The sequence below is a fragment of the Ascaphus truei genome, chromosome 16 (assembly GCF_040206685.1).
Source record: "Ascaphus truei isolate aAscTru1 chromosome 16, aAscTru1.hap1, whole genome shotgun sequence".
Classification (NCBI taxonomy): Eukaryota; Metazoa; Chordata; class Amphibia; order Anura; family Ascaphidae; genus Ascaphus; species Ascaphus truei.
In genome coordinates, this window is record NC_134498.1 from 38,696,850 (window position 1) to 38,718,319 (window position 21,470).

General features: G+C 39.5%; 1 protein-coding gene across 2 annotated transcripts in view; it reads right to left on the reverse strand.

Moving 5' to 3' along the window:
* MCF2 (MCF.2 cell line derived transforming sequence) overlaps positions 1-21,470 on the reverse strand; it is a 64,256-nt gene that overhangs the window by 32,339 nt on the left and 10,447 nt on the right. For both annotated transcript variants that reach the window (XR_012788403.1, XM_075573249.1), the window contains exons 2-6: positions 15,043-15,111; positions 13,919-14,033; positions 12,105-12,195; positions 3,985-4,104; positions 2,660-2,776 (exon numbers count right to left, since the gene is read on the reverse strand). Coding sequence is in view for 1 of the 2 variants with exons in the window: in XM_075573249.1 (XP_075429364.1) it covers positions 2,660-2,776; positions 3,985-4,104; positions 12,105-12,195; positions 13,919-14,033; positions 15,043-15,111 (512 nt within the window). In the remaining variant the exon portion in view is untranslated. The remainder of the gene's footprint in view (positions 1-2,659; positions 2,777-3,984; positions 4,105-12,104; positions 12,196-13,918; positions 14,034-15,042; positions 15,112-21,470) is intronic.

The following is a 21,470-nucleotide window of genomic DNA, read 5'->3' on the forward strand; positions in this document are numbered from 1 at the left end:
CCAGCCTCTTTACCAGTGACCAAATTGAAAGCACTACAGTATATTTGAATCTAAAAATACTAATGGCACCGACCCTCAAGCAATAAAACAGGAGAAGTCTCCAGCTGACAAGCAAACAGCTGGAATCTGGGTGTGTGGCACTGTACTGTAGTTCAAGTTCTTCTCTACCATTGGAGTCTTAAAGGAGCAATCCAAACTGGTTTTTTTTTGTTTTGTTTACATAGGATTGAAGCAGGGGGGGGGGTCTCCGGAGCAGACCCCCATTCATTGCAGCTGCGGGGGGCCCTCTTATTCCAGATATACAGAACTCTAAATGGGGTGCTGGTATCTCCTGCAAGTTTAAAGCTCCTGCAACACGTGAGCCAATAGGAAGCGGCACCGGATGACATCATGGTTTCCTATTGGCCCACAGGGCATGGGAGCTTTGAAAAGATTGTCGTTACGTGAACCCTGGTTAGCTCAGCCGGAGCGGCTACCGGCACCCCTTACGGAGGTAAGTATCTCCGGAAGCAAAGGGTCGCCAGAGCTGAAAGGTATGGAGTCCAGGTCCGGAACCCCCCTGCTTCAATCCTATGTATAAAATAATGATAAAAAGAGAAACCGCCAGCTTGGATTACAGCTTTAAAGACATTAGACAACACATTGTGCAATTTGCCTGCTCTGACACCTAATGGTTTAACGGGAAAAAAGGCGCTCGATAGCGCTCTAACAAAAACCCAAACTTAGTGCATATACGTAAAATTAATTAGTGCCAAAAAGTATATGATATCAGTGACGGTGTATAAATAACAAAATACAAGTGACAATCTATAGTGATCTATAATGTGAATATCAATGAAGAGGCTTAGCAGACACACTCAACCCTTGGTGGGAGACTGTTTCAGAAGTCTTGTACGTTCAATTCTTTCCAAAAAGGACTACTCACATTGAAGCAGCCAGAACTGAGCAGTCATCCAACTTATGGGGTGGATGGTCCCTGTGATAGATGCAGCAACTGCCAGCAGATAATCTCTGCCAGGAGTTCGCGTCACTTCCGGCGCGTCATGGAACTCCGGCGCTTGCTAGTAAAGATGCGTTCTTGATCTTTTCCTCAGAGTATTGGCTGACAGGACACTCAACGCGTTTTGCCGTTACGCACGGCTTCATCAGGACTGTCAGCCAATACTCCGAGGAAAAGATCAAGAACGCATCATTACTAGCAAGCGCCGGAGTTCCATGACGCGCCGGAAGTGACGCGAACTCCTGGCAGAGATTGTCTGCTGGCAGTTGCTGCATCTATCACAGGGACCATCCACCCCATAAGTTGGATGACTGCTTCAATGTGAGTAGTCCTTTGTGAGCCTTACACTATCATTTAAATCACATTTAAACATTGCTGTACTATGTGATGTTCTTTATTTTCATGGCTGCAAGCTGCGCTCCTCTGATCCTTTTTGAAAGAACCTAATGGTTTAAAACATGAATAATAATAAATGTCCAACCACAACTTTTTCTTTATGTTTTTATATTTTATGGGGCCCTGAAATAAGTGTAGAACATGGAATGGTGGGGTTAAGGCATTAAAACCCACGGTCTTCATAACTGTCTGACCCTGGCCCTCCTCCCATCGCCCCTTCCAAGTTATAGATGGGGTTATATTTACCTGTCTGCCACGAAAAGCAGGGTCAGGTTCGTGTCAGTTGGTCACTGTGCGGCCCCCTCCCTCAAAAATGCATATTTATTTATTATATCTACATAATGTGTGTGTGCGTGTATATATATGTATGTATGTATGTATGTATATATATATATATATATATATATATATATATATATATATATATATATATATATATATATATATATATATATTGTGTTTTGTATCTAATACATATACAACATTTATATATTGCATTATTAATATGTATCTTTTTTTGTCACGGCTGACTGTTTAGATGGCTGCAAGGCTGCGCCTTATAACTATTGTTATAAAATGAATGGGAATAATTTCCCTTGTAGTTTGCCGTTATTTGTGCTGCAAAGGGGGTCACGAGTCATGGATAGGGGGTGGGCTCTGGAGTTGTTGTTACAGCCTGGACAAAATCCTTCACATGCTGTTCTGTGTTTATTTAATAAAGCTAAAGGTTACTGGCTACACACGTCTTTATCCCAGGCTGTGCTGAGAAGCTGTGTAATACGGTGGGCATAAGCTTCTAGGGCTCCATGTTAAAGTGGAGATGAAGCAAAAGGTCACACAGAGTGCTCATTTGCATGTCATTACCCAGACTCCCTGGCTGCAGTGGAAGCATTGTACGCTAAGAGATAATGGAGAAAAGCAGAGTTGTAGACCTGTCTGATATGTGTGAATGTGCTCACAAGTGTGAATGTGCTCACAAGTGGCAGTTTTATTTTATAAATCTGTGGCCTTGCGTCACCAAATATTTGTGTTCATGATTTTTGTGGTTGGTGGGGATAGTCATGGCTAGTCAAGAGTTTTCAGTGTGGAGTACAGCATGGCGAGGGCCCTCTTGTCCTTCAGCAACCGGTACATTCCATGCCGAATCTGACACGGAAACATTTCTAAGATGCAAGAGCTGATTGAGAAACCAATAAATTACATATATGACTGCTACCTTTTCTGTTCATACCCACAATCATAAATAATGCATAAAAAACATACTGTTCTGAAGATAACCCAGTCACAGTGACGATACTCCAGCGTGCCTCCAAACTCGGGTGTCAATTGTTTTTCATCAATATACTTTAGCAAATCAGAAGCAGAGCTGAGCATAACAACCTGGAAGAGCAGAAGAACCATTTCTCAGACTCCAAGAAGCACATGTCTCTGGCAAAGTTACAACAACCGGGACCCCTGTATAAGAATGCACTGGTAAGAACAAAGGGAAATTATAATCAATCACAACTTAATACTAAAGACAGCATCTGAGCGATTTCCTTCACGGCCAGCGCAAAATTTTCCTTCGTGGTTGGAATTGTAAGAAAAGAAAAATGCCAGAAGAAATATAGAACTATTGATAAACTATAAAATAAAGATGTCTGTAATACCGTTTCGATCGTGTGTGTGTGAAACAATACATTTTCTATTGAGCAAATCCGTTGTGCGTTGGATCTCCCTTATCAATTGTTCAGATATGGATTACCAGGACAGGTACCCCTTGAACCAGCAGCACCGGTAATATTGAATGCATTGTTTGATTGTGGTGTGCGGCATATTATCATTGTTAAGCAGAAGAAATATAGAAACCACCAATTGTTACAGGCATCTTTATTTCCCAGTGACCAAATTGAAAGTACTATATTTGAATGCAAAAATACTAATGGCACCGAAGCTCAAAGAAATCAAACGAGAGAAGCCTCCAGCTGACAAATACAACAGCAGCTGGAATCTGGGTGTGTCGTACGTACAAGATGTACGACGTCTCACATGATCAAATCGTGCCAAAATTCCCAGATTAAATACTATATTAAACATTAAGATTTTAGTAGGGCCAAGAAAAAAAAATATCTATATTTTTCTCTTTGGTTGCAATCGTAATGACTCGGTGCTTGTGCCAGGCTGGTATAAAGGGAGGTTGTACTGTAGGGATATGATTACTACAGCCGGCATTACAGAGGAACCTTGTATAAAGCAGAAATGGAAACCTCCAACAGTGGGTTGACCAGTATTGATGGTTACTAGTCTTCTGGGACCTGTTTTTTTTTTTTTTTCAATGCTTACAAATCTTTTTGTTAGATTAAAACTTTCCATTGGGACATATTTTCGATATCTAAGTTCGAAGACTGAGCCAGTGATTGAGCCAACTGTGCTGAAGCAGGGGTGTCCAAAACACCTGACCTGTTGGTGTCCCTTGAGGACACGAGTTGGCCACCCCTGCCCTATATTATGTCTACCATATTTAAAGCAATATAGCAGTTTGAAAATTGTAGCCCCCCCCCCCCCCCGCCACGTAAAATAACATTGTAATGTCAATAAAGGAGTATTACCGGTAATTTCAGTATGAAATCCTCCTGACTAAAACGGAATCCTATGTCACTGAAGGTGCGCTGGAAAAAGCCAGTGGGTCGGAGAACCAAAACCAGGTGCAAGTTTCCAGGAAACGAGTTCTGAAACAAATTGTACAATAGTCATTTTTATTGTTAATGAGCTTTGGCTTCAATGTTCATTTACAAATTGATAATGACTGTAACATTTTTTAGAAATAAACTCTTACAGTATGTTGGGAATATAAACATTACGTACCGAGTATGTATGTAAAAACAAGTAAGTATGCACAAGTACAGTATAAGGACTAAATTGTAAGTAAATAATTAAGATAAGAATTACGATGTGCTTTTGGATTTGGACAAGATTCCATCATGCACTGTGTGCATATAAAATGATTTTTCAAGCACAGTGTCTATATCTATCAAGCACAAGGTGTATATCTATCTGTATATCTATCAAGCACAAGGTGTATATCTGTGTGCATATCTATCAAGCACAAGGTGTATATCTATGTGTATATCTATCAAGCACAATGTGTATATCTATCTATCAAGCACAAGGTGTATATCTATGTGTATATCTGTGTGTATATCTATCAAGCACAGGCTGTTTGTATATAGCAAATGAAGGGGAAGCTAATCTCTCTGAATAAACCAGGTTATTTGAACATACATTAGTTGATATAGTGTGATAGATAGATAGATAGATAGATAGATAGATAGATAGATAGATAGATAGATAGATAGATAGATAGATAGATAGATAGATAGATAGATAGAAACTGGACATGCACTCAAAGTTACAAAAGTTGAAAATGTATTCTCAGAATAAATCTTCACCTTTTGTAACTTGGAGTGTCTGTCCTGTTTTCTTCTATCTGATGTGCTGCTTCTGCTGATACCCGGACAAGTGTGCACACTTGATCAACCTTTAAACGACTTAAGCGTGAGTGCCTCGTCTCTGGACAACCCCTCCCCCCCACATCATGAGTAGGCGAGTGAGCAATACTCATTAGTGAGCCCAACTGTTCAGACAATCCTGGTCCATCCATATCCCATTTACATACATAGTTACATAGTAGATGAGGTTGAAAAATGACATGCGTCCATCAAGTTCAACCTATGCTAAATTTAGACAACAGATACTTTATTCTATATCTATACTTACTTATTGATCCAGAGGAAGGCAAACAAAAAACCCCATTAAGGGGAAAAATTAATTCCTTCCTGACTCCAAGAATTGGCAATCGGATTAATCCCTGGATCAACATCCTTCCCATGTATACTTATTTGGTATATCCCTGTATACCTTTCCCATCTAAAAAGATGTCCAACCTTTTTTTGAACAAATCTATTGTATCTGCCATCACAGTCTCCATGGGTAATGAATTCCACATTTTAACTGCCCTTACTGTAAAGAACCCTTTCCTTTGTTATTGGTGAAATTTCCTTTCCTCCAACCTTAAGGGATGGCCCAGAGTCCTTTGTACTGCCCGTGGGATGAATAGTTAAGGGTTTTATTTGGGGGTGGGGGAGGGGGGGAGAGATTATTCATTAAACTGTGATAGTGCCTCTGAAAATCACAAAGAGGCCTGATTTGTAGTTCAAATAGCCATATGGTAACATAACTTCATTTGGCCCATATTCACTTCAGGATTCTATGCTTTATCACCTTATGTTGAATATGGGCCTTTGAGTTTACTGACAAACAGCAGGTCCTGCAACAATAGCGAAGACACAGCTTTCAGCGTTTCCAATAGTAACACTTTAATTCATTATTTCTTTACTTTAAATAGCACGACAAGTTAGGAATCATCCATGAATGCAATGGCCAACATCTACTCATTATCCTCTGTACTGAAAATCACTGCCAAGGCATCGGTTGTGGCTAACCGAGCACGGATCAGTCCATGTGCATCTCAAAACTCCTGATATAGATAAGGTCAGTGAACAAGAATGAGAGTTTGCAACCAAGGTGATCTGCTAAACAAGGTGGCATTCACATGAAGAACTGTATGTAAATAGAATCATCATGCACAAAACTACAATGTGTCTGATTTTTTAAGTATGATGATGGTGTGGTACAAAAATAATGTATTGTGTTAGTACAATTGAAATCTTGATCTTTTATGAGAACTTTCAAAATGATACAGAAGTGTCACTATTTATTTACTGGACAGATTTGGGCACAGAACTAGAGCAATGTATTTCCTAGTAGTACAGTAAGTTGTGTGTTAGACCAGTGTTTTTTAACTTTTATTTTTTGGTTAAGGAACCTTATCACTATATTGTGACATTCTGAGGAACCCCAACCCTCTCTAATAGCGTGCCTGAGATCAGATGCATTGTAAGGAACCCCAACCCTCTCTAATAGCGTGCCTGAGATCAGATGCATTGTAAGGAACCCCAAACCCTCTCTAATAGCGCGTCTGAAATCCGTTGCACTGTAAATTCTTCTGAAATTAGTACAATTTTCAAATGTCCTGAAAATTGCAGGGAACCCAAGGGTTCCTGGGAACCCCTGTTGAAAAACACTGTGTAAAAACATGGGTACTCATCCAGCTTTTATTGGGTACCTCATACTAACCTAAAAGTGTCTGGACGGGAAACCAAGTATATGACTTTAGAGTATTAGAGATGACCTTACTTTTGCATTAGCAGAACATTGAACCTTGTATACACTGTCACTAGAACAGCATAGCTGTACTGTACCTCCAATTAAAACCGCATAATTTAACAGTAATTGACTGTCAAAATTCAGTTTCAAACTAATTTTTGGGATCGTTTACGAATGGTATTATTTTAACCCTTGTAATTTATACATTTGAAATTATAACACTACTGGAATATAAAAAGGATGCATTTTAAATAAGTGCTCTTTTGGTAGTAATGTCACAACACACCCCCCCCCCCAAAAAAAAATCATATTAAGCACTTACATCCCTGGAAGGATTACTACTTGTTTCTACATTTACACCTTCGTAGAATACTGCATTATACCTCCAGTTATGTAACTTTCCGAATAAGTGAGCTAATGGCCCATTTAAAGCTTTTTCTACAGGAATAAAATACATAAATTCAATCAACCTGTAAACAAAAAGAAACAGAGCCTTATCCTTTATGTAGGCCAAATATAAATGTATCTGTCCATGAGAATAGATCCTGCAATGTAACCATAACACAATTTTAATGCAGCTAAATCTGCTAATACTCAAGAGTGCTGCGTTGCATAATTGCATAATGGACAAACTTCCATTGGTGACTGCAGAATGGAAGCCTGCAGTGTGTGTGTTCTGTACAGCCCTGTTCAGCAGTTTGTGCTAGGGCACTGTACTTGCTGCAGCAATCCTGCATTTGAACTTGGGATGTGCTAGAAAGACTGCAGGCAGAGCCCTTACCGCATTCCTTCGGAACCTCATCATGCCTCTTGGGGGATTTGCTTCTGCCATCTCTTGTGCAAGCTGCAATAATTATCTCCGTCTTCCTATCGTCAGGGAAGCATTGATGAAATATGAAATGTTTGCTGTTGTGAGGTGCTTAAAAATTGCCACTGGAAGGTGAGCAGTGGCCGTGCTGCTGCAGCTGCTTCCATTACCACAGCACTGCGAAATAGGAACTACAGTAGTCTGAACCTGCTCAGTCAACGAGCCCTGCATTGATTCGCCAGTGTTCATGTTAATCTGCAGCTCTGAGACATTCCCACGTTTCACTGGCCCACATAACCACAGAGAAAAGCATCCTCCGCACACAGACACCCAAGAAACACACACCTACTGTAACTTTCAAGTGTCTGTATCATGTGATGGAATAAGACTACAATGTAACCTCTTCCATGCCAGAGTCTGAAAAACTGCACTGCAGTGTGTTTAAATGGAGCAATCCATGCAATATCCTACATGTGTGGCGAGGAAAAAAATTAGTTCGGGTGTATTCGATAACACTTACTATCTTTTTCTTTTAAATTCAACTCTTAAAGCCATTTTTAATGGGTTTTAATATATCGAACATCCTTTGATTTCTATTACAGGCTCCCCAGCAGTGCACAATCTTTGTAACACTTTCCTGTTTGTGATAGTTTGTTGCCAATGTTCCCAGCAGTTTGATCTGCAAACTGCAACAATAGATAACGTTCGCATAGTAATTTAAGGATACATTGCAACTACTGTGTTGCCCTGACTGAAGGATTCATTTGAAACGGAGTTTAAATCAGGGGGTCTCTGAAGCTCGTCCCATTCATTTTTCTGGGGACTCCCTGCTTCCAAAGATACAGATCTCCACAGGGGGGTGCCAGCAAATGCTCCGCTGGGCTAGTAGGGTAATGGCGGAGTTTCAAAGCCACTAGGAAGCCGTGACATCATCAGGTTCGGCTTCCAATTTGACGCGGGAGCTTTAAACTTTGCTGAGAAACCGGCACCCCCTTTGGAGGTCTGTATCTCGGGAAGCAGGGGGTCCCCGGAGCTGAAATTAATGAGGTTCAGCTTGAGACCCCATACTTCAAACCTATGTTAAAAAATAATAAATAAATAAAAAGCATATGAATTGCTCCTTTAAGACTGCAACAGCAAGGACGATGACAAATATGCTGTGTACTGTATGTGTGTTCATGCTTTTTATAGCGTCACTCTTAGTGCATAAAATATATTTTGGAACCAAAAAAGTTGTAATTCTAGAAATTTAGAGCGTTAGCTGAAGCTCTGCACTTTTTTAGTAAAACAGCTTGTGGGAGCCCACATACTATATATAACGCAAGATTGTACATTAAATACATGTATGTATTTATAAATACATGTCTGAAAACTACTGTATGCCCGAGCCGAAAACAAATGTTCACCGAGAGGGCACAGGTTTATGCTAAAATTGCATGTTTTTGTAAAAGTAACTCCAGATTTTGAAAGCCCTGAATGAGAAGAGTAACGGGAGTTTTTAAACACTGTGTTTTCCCATGCTATTAGGTTACTGAACTGGATACAGTCAGAGACAGGACTGCATGGATCATCACTGAATTGCATGGATTTCTATTAGAGCTTTGCAAAACTATCCACTATGCCAGGGGTGGCCAACTCCAGTCCTTTAATTTGTATGGCGCCCACATATTCCATAGTGCAGTACAATGGGGGAGGGAGGATAATCACAGTGTATGTTTAAGACAAACTGAGACCACAGGAAAGAAGTCTTCCAATTTAGAACAGGAGTGGCCAACTACAGTCCTCAAGGGCCACCAACAGGTCAGGTTGTCAGGATATCCCTGCTTCAGTACAGGTGGCTCAATCGAGGGCTCAGTCGGTTTCCAAAGGCCATCTTGGCAGATTCCAAAGGAAAATTTTTTTTATTGCCTCTGAAAATGGATATGCTGCTTTGTACATCAGTGCTAAGTGTTTATAGGGTGTGTTTGGCTTGCATGAAAGTCTGAATGAAAAATCTTGTAGCCACTGATGTCCTCTGGAAGAATAAAAAAATCAGTATAGCAGTGATGCTCCACCAATGCACAATGTCAGACAAATGGAGAAAGTTAAGACCACAGTCACCCTACCCAAGTCGTCCTACCAAAATCTCTCCAAGAACAAAGCGGCAAATCATCCAGGAAGTTACAAAGAACCCCAGAGTAACATCCAAGGATCTGCAGGCCACTCTCACCTTGGCTAATGACTATCATAAAAAGACTGAACAAGAATGGTGTTCACGGAAGGATAGCCAGGAGGTAACCAGTGCTCTGCAAAAATAATATTGCTGCCCATTTGAAGTTCGCCAAAGAGCACACAGATGATCCACAAGACTTCTGGAACAATGTTCTGTAGACAGACAAGTCGAAGGTTGAACTTTTTAGCCTCAATGCGAAACCCAAAACGACGATCGCACAGAAGAACCTCATCCCAACCGTCAGGCATGGTTGTGGGAGTGTGATATTTGGGGTTGCTTTGCTGCCTCAGGACCTGGACGGCTTGCTATCATTGATATTAGTAGAAAAATAAGGCATTTTTGCCTGAAACTAGTTGGTGGACCCCTGCTGTGGCCTAGGGGGGACCCTTTTGTCAACTTTTTATGTAATAAATCTATTTTTTGTTGCTTAAAACCATGAGCCTCCTCCTGTTACTTTGGGCAGTGCACTTCCTTATTTTTCTACTTGTTCCTGTCATCACCTGGGAGATTGCAGCCTATGAAGATTCTGAGATTGGATACTCCAGGAGAAACTGAATGAGTTCACTTTGTTGGTCGCTGTACCCCTTTTTTCTCTGATATATGGGACGTTGGTCTGTACTATTTATTTATGGTGCCGCTGGCATTAGGTACTAGTCCCCTAACCCTATTAGGGCTTCGTTATGCTATATGCTTACATTGAAGGAGTTTATCCTAAACCTCAGTTTATTATGCCAAACAGGATTTGTTTTTTCTGATGCACTGGCTTTCTACACAACCTTATCATTGATATTACAATGAATTCTGCATTGTATCAGAAGATTCGAGAGGAGAATGTCGGGCCATTCGTCCGTGAGCTGAAGCTTAAGTGAAATTGGGTGATGCAGCAAAACAATGTTCCAAAACATACAAGCAGATCTACAAAAGAACGGCTGCAGAAGAAGAAATTCTGCGTTTATAATGGCCTAGTCAAAGTTCTGACCTAAACCCCATTGAAATGTTGTGGCATGGCCTGAAGCGAGCTGTCCATGCAAGTAAGTCCTCAAATGTCGGCGAGTTGAAGCAGTTCTGTAACGAGGAATGGGCCAAAGTTCCTCAAAAACGATGTGAGAGACTGACCAGCAGTTACAGGAAATGCTTAGTTGAAGTCATTGTTGCTCAAGGGGGCGCCACCAGGTACTGAATCTAAAGGGTCACATACTTTTTCACACATGGATATTGAATGTTGCATCATTTGTGGATAAATAAATGTTAAAAAAGCATCATGCTTTTGTGTCATTTGTTTGATCACGTTATCTTTATCTATTATTAGGACTTAGATTAAGATCTAATAACAGTTTTGGAAAATGTGAAAATCCTAAATGGTTCACAAAGTTTTCTCGACAACTGTATATTACAGAATCTTTGCAAAACGTATTTGTGTTATTGAAATGTGTTAACCTTTACAGTGCCGGGGCAGCGATCTCATGCCCGCAGCATAAGTGGACAGAGCCCCACTTTGGTTTCGATTGGGCTGACCACTTCTTCCCCTAAAAAACAAGCAAGTGCCCATTAAATACATTAAACATTCGGGCACTAATTAAGAGTCCTCCTGGACCTTTGCCATGTGAACTCACACATCTATATATTAGCGCGCGTTCACACACACACACAAAACGGGAGAGTCTTATTTTTAGAATTTGGAGAAAATTACAATGACCATTTTCAACAACATCAGGACACAATGTAAAACGTATCAATAGATGTAATGCAGAGTACATTAAGCTGTGATAGTGCCGATCGGGCCACTGTCCCATGGAAACTCCCATGGAAGTCAATGTGAGTTTCCGGATCCTAGTGCCCACGATCTCTGTTTAATGAATGACTTCAGCTGCTTTAGGAAGAGTTAAACATTAAGGTTGCATTTTATTAGTTTCTACAATAACAGAATTACTGGTCTGGGAACTATTTTACCACATGACAAGACGCCTCAGTGCTATGTGCAATATGATAAATGATACACTGTAGTGAAGTACTTATCTGGTTTTCTTCTCATAAGTGAGGGTCATTTACTTCAATTCTTTGGCCAAAGCATTAAGCTTGCAAACCACGCCAAGTTACCCGATCTTTTGCAAAGTGCTAACACTACCTACACACGCTCTTTACCTCTCTGATGGAGGAAGAAGTATTCATAGACTGGTCATTCACAGGTACCTGCTATTTAAATGTGGGCTGGGTGAGCTTAAAACCAGAGAGGTGGGGTCACTAACCTCAAAGCAATTGTTACCAATTTACATTTGCAAACAGAGAGCGACTGTGCGTTTCCAAGTGTCAAATAGTAACTATTTTACCATTAAACTAATCCAAATTTTACCATTAAACTAATCAATTGCAAATGGAAACACACACTGACAATATTCTCTATTCTCTTAACATTGTTATATCTTCCATAATAATCCCACATTAAATGTGTTTCTGTTTTGCTTATTTACTAAAAAGTAACTTACAGATACTTTCTGTAGGGTTAACTTTACAGACGTCCATGTATCCAGTCTTCTGTCCAGTATGAGAATGAATTTTCCATCTGTTTCTTGTTTACTGAAATAAAGAAGTGTGTCAATAAAAACTAGACACAAGTTACGTTTACAATACAATCATTATTACGCAATAACAATCAATTATGACGGCAACGTGACATCATGATGCCGAGCTAAGAGGGGAGGGGGGGCGCGTAGAGAGGGGAACCGCCGGCAGGGGGCGCAGGGAAAAAAGTTTGTGCTCCCCTGTCATAGGATATGTCTAGGTTTTTATAGTCACTAGAAATTCTGTTGTGGGGGTTAACCTCTCTCTACCGACATCGGCACTGATATGACCTAGGATCAATATTGATGTAGGAGTGTGCTGTGGATTGATCTATACTAACATTACAGAGAGAATTCATAGTAGGTGATATTTATGAGAGTAAGTTCATTGCGTGTATGCATTACTATGTGATTAACTCAGACATAACCTCCAGATCAGTGTGTCTGTGGGAGAACGTTCAAACATATACTGAGAGCTATATTATGTTATTCTCTTATGCAACCAATAGTGGAGTATACTTACTGTTTATTCCATTAAGGATCAAGAGGTGTGTGTATTTAGCCAAACACATAATGCCTGCAAATATATATCATTTGGAGACACATCCTAGTCTTCAAACATATACTAGTGTATGTACTACAATACTCTTACAATGATCCTAGTCACTACACATATGTTGTTTGTATTTTAATACCCATTATTTTATATTCATTTTGTGACATTAAAATATTTTTAAATTACCCAGAAATCACAATTAGTGACCGAGTGCTCAGAAACTAGGTTGCTTGTTCTTTTGTATTTGTTAAGTATTTACCTAGTGAGCACCTCACTTCATTCTATCAAGCTATAGCGGGGTTCATTCTGTGTTTCTACCCATTTTTAAAGTCCCAAACCTGTACATAACACATATATAGTTTAATAAGCTATCCTCCTCGTGTTCATATTTTTATGAATAGGTTTGCTAGTAGATGATGTGAACATTTTAAAAAGTAACGTGGCTGCTATTTTGCCACTTAAAAAAAAAAAAAAAAAAGCAAATGTTGAACAATTTGGTCCATTTCACTAGAACTATTGGTAATAAAAGTTTGATCAAAATTTTCTCAGTTTTTCAAACTTTTTGAAACGTTTGATTGAACCTGCTGAGAAGCAAATCTTGGCAGGTTCGCACGTCTCTCTTTACCGGCATCAATCAAAGATATGACGAACATGAGATATATTATAGATGGAAGTCAAATAATTAGCAGTGCTTTAAAGTTTTTTTTTTCCGCATTAATCGTACCAGATGTCTCTTATCTCAAGACTTCTGCCCTATTGGTTCATACATCTAGCAACAGCATTTTGATCATATGTTTACATAGTGAAGTGACACACTGTGCTTATTTGCATGTCATTACCCAGAATCCCTGGCTGCAGTAAAAGCACTGTTTGCCAGGCGATAAGGGGGAAAGACAGAGTTTTAGACCTCTCTGAAACATGCAAATGCTCCACAAGTGCTTGGTGTACAGATGGTATGTATAACAAAAGAATATTTCTGTACGCCCCAAAAAAGTGCATCAAAACTCTCTGCCAAATTCCACTTAACGCAAACCCTAAAAATGCTCCTAATAGTGTTAGTGCAAAATGAAGCTACTGATTGAGCCACCTGTGCTGAAGCAGGGATAACCTGAAAAGATACCTGTTGGTGGCCCTTGATGGGTGGAGTTGGCCATCCCTGGCATAGTGTACTGAAGAGACATACCTGGGAATGGAAGTTAAGTAAGTTAATATTTCCTTTAGAACAGTCTCAGGAACTTCATTGAAGGTGGCATTTTCTGGAAACGTGATGATCCAATAATTATCTTTTCCTCGACCGCCTTAATAAATGAGATAACATAACGTTAGAGACATATGACATGGAAAAAATATGGTTTCTATACATCTCTGATTGAACAATTTATTTTTTAGTACATTGTACTATATTAGCACTAAATAATACATTGTAAACAATTGTCACATCACAGATGTGAGAAGTTAATGATTGGAAAGGAATAAGCTTCTGTAGAGGCTGGGTTGTACTGTGAAGTCTTTTTGGGAGTTATTTTGAAAAGTTTCTTGGCTGCAAAACTGGGTCAAAGCTATTTATTTTTAAGAAATCCCTATTGGAACATATGATAAATATGATGTATTTCCCCACTAGTATAAGATCAGATCAGTGTAAATGAGATATCAGACTAAGCCAAAATATTAATCATTAGATTTAATAAAAATGTTCCAGTGCAGAACATTGCAGCGATACTAAACCATAAATCCTTGTCAAAGTGCGCAATAAATTCATAAATTGACTGGATTATGTAAATACTTTATTAGCATTACAACTGGAGTGTAACAGCTTTACTATGTAAATGTACTTACAAAACGATGCATTTAATGTTCCCTAGAAACCTTACATCTCTGCTGTATCTCCAATTTGCTATTAATTGTTAGCTCTTCGGGGCAGGGCCCCCTTTTCTTAATGTTAATTTTATGTCTGAAGTGCTTATTCCCATTATGTGTGATTTGTATTATTTGTTATTTATATTATTATGTCACGTGTATTACTGCTGTGAAGCGCTGTGTACATTAATGGCGCTTATTAAATAAAGATACACATGCATACATTCAATTGTCTGGATAGATCAAAGAAATATATAATGTGGTACTGTATTTTGGAATAAATTACATTGGATTTGACATTGGTAGAGAAACTGTAGCTGTTTCTTAATAGCCATAATGTTTTATTAACAACACATCTCGTGGCACAAGAGGGTATCACTTTGCCAAACAGTGTACAAGTTCATACGGAGTATTTAATTACATTATAACACAGGGACACACTCAGCTTACCAGAAAGAAAAGCAAGTTCTTTCATCAAGAGGTCATTGATGTCCTTTGCACATATGGGAACTGCTGTTTCTATTAAATAAACAGTACAACATAATTAGTTCTGCAAAACAGGAACATTTTATGTTTTATGGTGTACAGCACATACAAATACCACTTGGGAGCATATTCACAAGCCTGCCTTTCCCAATCATCTCTTAGCATACAATGCTTCCACTGTAGCTAGGGATTCTGGGTAATGACATGCAAATGGGTCCTCACAGTGTGTCAATCTTTCAACCTTTGCTTCATATCCATTTTAACGTGGAGCCCTATAAGCTTTTATCTTTAATGGTCAAATTGAAAGATTTGAAGGTATAGAATAACTCACATGACGAACAATATGTACATTTACTCTAAACAAGGAAAAGCATGAGATCCATCAAGTTACTATACATTAAAGAATGATATAAATCACATTTATTTCCTGTAGCGGCCACAAGATACTGTACATAGAATGAAAAACACAAAGGTCAAAAGCGCACAAGGTGTGTATATCTATTGACATAAGAAATATACGAGGTGAGAATATAAATTCAATAGAACAACCCATATGTAGTATACTAGAAATACTAATAAAGTGCAATGCATAGGATAGACTGTGAAAAATAAAAATAAGCATACGGGGCAAATAAAAATATATTACGATATCCTGAAAACCTGACCTGTTGGTAGCTCCTGAAGACTGGGGTTGGTTACCCCTGAAATAAAGCTTCGTCCGCTATTTCCTGGGGTTTAAGTTCATGCCGGCCAATAGGAAGTCACAACAGATGATTACTATTGGTCTGCATGACACAGGAGACTTAAACTGCCATTTTGTTACATTCGGACCATGCACCGACACTGGAAACGCAACCGGTTTGTATTACAAGCGAACGGCGGCTTTGGAGGAGCAAACCCCAATTACACTTTTAAGAGCAGGGAGAACCATAAGTATAAGCTACCTTGTTTTATTAAAAAATGAATAATAAATTACACGTTGTGCGCACTTGTCACAAGGATAAATACATTTGCCAATAAAATGTTAAGATGCAATTTAGTTTACACCCCAGTATAAGAGAGAGGTTATTTTTACACCAACCATGTTTACTATCACAAGGACATACAGTATTATGAAACGATATTTGAAGTTAAAGAAACTTTACTAGTTAAACTTTAATTTGCACTTTCATTATACAGCATGAGTGCTTCCACCTCCTGTAACTACAACAGATCCGCAGATCTGTAAGTAGCCAGGTATTCAGTCTGTCTGGTTTAAATCAGCAATGCTACATTCCCCCCCCCCCTTCCCTTTTTTTCATATGTAAAGCACCTGACAATGTATAATTCTTACCCAGGATGGGAATGGTTGGGTGCTCGTTTTAAATCTGTAAAAATCCTGATTGTGTGCCTAATGAAATGGCCGCCTTCTAACTTTGTCCTACAGTCTGTGAAATGCTGCAGCCGATATGTAACGTTATATTATTACAGCTTTCAGAGTAATAGATAGCCTGCCGTTTGAAACGCAGTAAGAGATCTGTTTGTGATACTTTGTTGCTAAAGGTCAGAGCCAAAAAAAAAAAGTGTGTCAGAGCCTGTTTCAAAAGAGAAAGTGAATATGATTTTAAAAAATGCAGACAGTATTATCTACTGTACTACTAAACTGATTTATTAAAAAAAAAAAAAGTTTTTTTTCAAGTTTTGCTGCTTTAATGAATAGGGCTAATTGAACAGGTGTACTGAATGTTCCTGAGCGGGTTGGGCCCCTATATTAGGGTGTGGCCAGGTGTTTACAGAGGGGGATGCAGACAAATATGCTGGTGAAAGAAGCTGGAGTGTTTGAACTGCTGGTTTCCACCTTCGTGCTACATTTGCCTTTGCTGTAGGGATGGTTTTGTGTCTGTCCTGAAGCTAAAGGCTTTGCCACTAGAAGCTTATATTTGGTACTCAGCAGCACCTTGTGACTGTGTCCTGTGGTGGGGGAAGAGTGGACTGTTTGACCCTTGAGGGACACTAGCTGTAATGTGCTGCATTTCATTTAAAGAGGCAATCCAAGCTACTTAAATTATAACAAATGATAATACATTTTGTTTTAATATATGCAGCATTTGATTACCTTAATTGAAAACTAATTACCTAAGCTGCCGATCGATTAGTTCTCCCGTGATCGATCAAAGATTCTGCTTCCCAGGGTTCACTAAATGGCGGCCTTTCAGTGTCAAATCAATCCTTCTGTCAGTGTAACTCAGCAGCTACAATGTATTCGTATATTACTACGGTAACATTATCTATTGTTACAGCTGGCCGCTCAAACGGCTGGGAATAGTCAGCAAATGATCACAATCAGTAAAGTGTTACAAAGATCTTGCACTGCTGGGGAGGTGGGCTAAAACCTGCTATAGAAATCAAAGAATGCTCAGTATATTAAAATATTAAGTTGAATTTTAAAATAAAAAAAAGTAGTGTGTATTATCTAATACTGCAGAACTGATTTATTTAAAAAAAAAAAAACATATAGACTATTGCATGGATTGCTCCTTTAAGACAATAAAGTTTCTTTTGCTCCATTGAAGTCTGTCCCCACCACTTATTACTCTGCGATCAGCCCTTTTCTACTACTGTGCACAACAGAAGTACCAATCTAATGAAAACACTGGAAGATTGTTCCAAATGGCTGTATACATTACAACTGTAATCAATGGGAGATTTGATATTTATATATTAAATGGTATACTGGCTATTTTAAAGCAAGGGTATACCACTGCAATATACTATACAGTAAACACATTTAACATAACTTCATCATAAGAGACTGTCCGGAGTATCAATTTAAGGCAGACACACAGCACAATTATTCATGTCACTTGAGATACAAGATGCTCATGCACATTCCCTGCAGTGAAGTGAAATAACTTGTTCTCCTTTTGCTATTTCCCTGGTCTTTTCAGGTCTCATGGGTTCCCGCCATCAGCAAACATCATCTGCCAAACACTGCTGTCAACGTCACAGGGCAGATAATGGACAGCTATGATTTACAATGCAAATAGATACGCGGGGGGGGGGGGGGGGGTAATCTAATGAAAAATATATTGCAGTTTTGCTCTGGTAATGAAAGACCATAATGTTGGTAGAAATATTTTCCTGTTTTAAAGGAACACTAGCGCAAAAAACTATTTATTACATTGGAATAAAAACATGAATAAATGTCGAGTAAGGGTTCAAATAATGCAGTAGTGGCCAACTGCAGTCCTCAATGGCCACCAACAGGTCAGGTTTTCAGGATATCCATGCTTCAGCACAGGTGGCTCAGTCAAAGCTGGTATATCCTTAAAACCTGACCTCTTGGGGCCAGTGTCTCAGTCAATGACTGAAGGGACAGGGAGTCAGTTGCCAAAGGAGCTTACACTCCAACGTGAATGCCTACAAATAACAGGCTCTTGTGCGCACATTTTTCGTCTTACGCTTTTCTGTGAGGACAGACTCCTGGCACGAGATGTGCGAATGTCTCCAAATAAGTTTTTTTTTAGATTTTCTCTTAACTTGCATTTTTGGCATAACTCTTCGGAAAAGGTCAAAGCATTTTTACTACTAACATCTGACACATCATTGCATTTTTTGTCCTTGCGTTTTCAATTTGAATAACAAGAATTAAATCCAACTAATGCATCCAGGATTAGCATATGTGGTGCGGCCAAATTTCTGCGTGTTTTAGAGTATTGTTCACACAAAATTGTCAGGACGTCCCGCGGCATGGATATGCATTTATTTTTTGCTTTAAACTTGCTGCAAAAGTTGTGCAACTTTCTGAGTAACTTCTGTGTGGGAATAGGGACACTGCAGGTAATGTGTGTATTTGCAAAGACTCCCTGTCGCTATTCAGCCTATTCAGAATAATGATGCATGGAATGCATGTAGCATTATTTATGCTTTGTACATTCTGTATAGATTTATTCTGTATAGAAAAACAAAAAAGACAAAAGGTTAATCGCACACTCCAGGCCGGATTGTGCAGAAGCAGGGATATCCTTAAAGCCTGACCTGTTGGTGGCCCTTGAGGACTGAAGTTGACCACTCCTGTCTAGACAAAGAACCAGTGTGGTTCGAAACGTCATGCTATTTTATGTCTTTTTGTATGGAATAAACAGATTTTATTTGTAAACTTGGAGTGTGGTGAACCTTTAGTTTTTTTCTGTACTATTTGTGTGGTTTTCTTGAAGTAGTGACTTCTTTCGTTTTTGTTTCATGTGCTTTTGTATATATTTTTTGTGTTCCCCAATATTTTGTAACTGTATTTGATTCTGTATAGAGAGATCAGTTCCGAATTGTCCCTATATCTGCAAAAAGTTGCGTAAACTGCATAAAGTTCTCAACAGGTTTAAAACAAAGCGTAAAACACTTTTGCCAAGGCGCCCAAGCACTAAATGCGTGGTGGCTCGTCAGGGTGAACAGGGAGTGTGGCTACAGCTCTATGCTGTTATGGGTGACACGCATTTGCATAGTGTGAATTTGTGTTTACATGATAATGTTACTCTATTAATTATTTTTGTCTCATGTTAAAAAAGTAAGGTAATAAGCAAGTGCTTTTTCTTTCAAGTTTAACCACTTTAAGATACTGTAAATTAATGCAGGGGTGCTCAACTCCAGTCCTTAAGCTCACTCAACAGGTCAGGTTTTCAGGATATCCCTGCTTCAACACAGGTGGGTCAATCAGTCCCTGCTTCAGCACAGGTGGCTCAATTAGTCCCTGCTATGGCACAGATGGCTCAATCAGAGGCTCAGTCTTAGGGCCTCATGCAGAGAGCAGCGCTATTTAAAATCTCGCTATTTTCCGGAGAAAATCGCGCAAAAAACAGCCGAAAATGGAGAGGTAGGAAAAACGCGCCATTTTTTTTTCTATTTGAAAATCTCGCCGCGCGGCTGGCGAGAAACTACATCTCGCCAGTCTGAAAAATATCTGAATTCAGAAAGGCGCGCTCGCCATCTAGCAGCTGATTTTGGCGCGATTTTCTTCAATTTTCTCCGCCAACTAAGAAGCAGAAGCTCGCCGGCTATAGGGGGAAAAAAATAATGCGCGATTTTTTTTTCCCCTTTCAGCTGCGCGCATCTCCTCATTTACAATTCTCCACATGCAGTAATGCTAAAAATAGCGGATTTCGCCCATTTCTGCATATGGAGAATAAAACTCTCCATTAAACCTACTTTTTATTCCCCTCTCCAATTTTAAATAGCGCTGCTCTCTGCATGAGGCCCTTAGACTCTAATTGAGTCACCTGGTCTGAAACAGGAATATCCTGAAAACCTGACCTGTTGGGGAGGGAGTTGAGGACTGGAGTTTAGCACCTCTAAGTTAATGGACAAGTTGTATAGTTGTATAATTGCACAACACATCTCATAGAACCAACATTAGAAAATATACTAATAAGAAAAAAAACAAAAAAAAAAAACCAGGGGGCTTGTTTGAACATATTCCAATTCCACCTAAGGAGCTATGTAATTAGTTATTAATCAACACTGCTTCCTGTGAGAGAAAAAACAGACCAATTATAAAAAAAAAAAATGCAAGTACTTTAGATATCATGGCTCCAGAAAGGTAATACTACATTTTTTAACGTGACGTTCATGGATTGCACATTTGCCATTGGATACAACCCGTGTCCGGATTTGTAAAATCCAATGCGCGGATTCAGCGATCCGTTGGCAGATTCTTGCGAATTATTATTGGAAGGATTCTTAAGAATCCGCCAACTGATTGCTAAATCCGCAGATTGCATTCTACAAGTCCGGTCGCGGGTTGCAGAATCTGCGGAGTGTGTTGGTAATAATTTAAAACCCACAAAACGCGAATCGCCCTTTTTCAGATTGATCCGATGAATCCGCGGAACAAAAGGAACCGGACGATCCAAATCCACCCCCAAAATACGCCCATCTCTAGATACAGTGACATGCTGAAGCGGTTACATTTGGGCGCTGTTGATTGCCATGTTTCAGACACCTGTGATTATTTTTTTATCATTTTTCTACAGTCTGTAATCCTGGTCATCTGAAATATGGAAGGGGGTCCGACTTTAACTTTTGTGCAATGTAATCTGCCCCTGTCTCCTGATTTGTTTCCTTTAGCCAGAGGTTCACAACTTCAGTCCTCAAGACCCCCCCCCCCCCCCAACAGGTCATATTTTTAGGCTATCCCTGCTTCAGCACAGGTGGCTCAATCTGTTGCTCAGTCAAAGACCGAACCACCTGTGCTGAAGCAGGGACTGATTGACTCACCCGTGCTGAAGCAGGGATATCCTGCAAACCTGACCTATAGGGGTGCCTTGAGGACTGGAGTTGAGCACCCGTGCTCCGAGCTTAGACTGTGAGATGGGCTAAGAGTGGATAAACACTTGTTTGAAGTGGGCAGCCTGTCAAGCTCC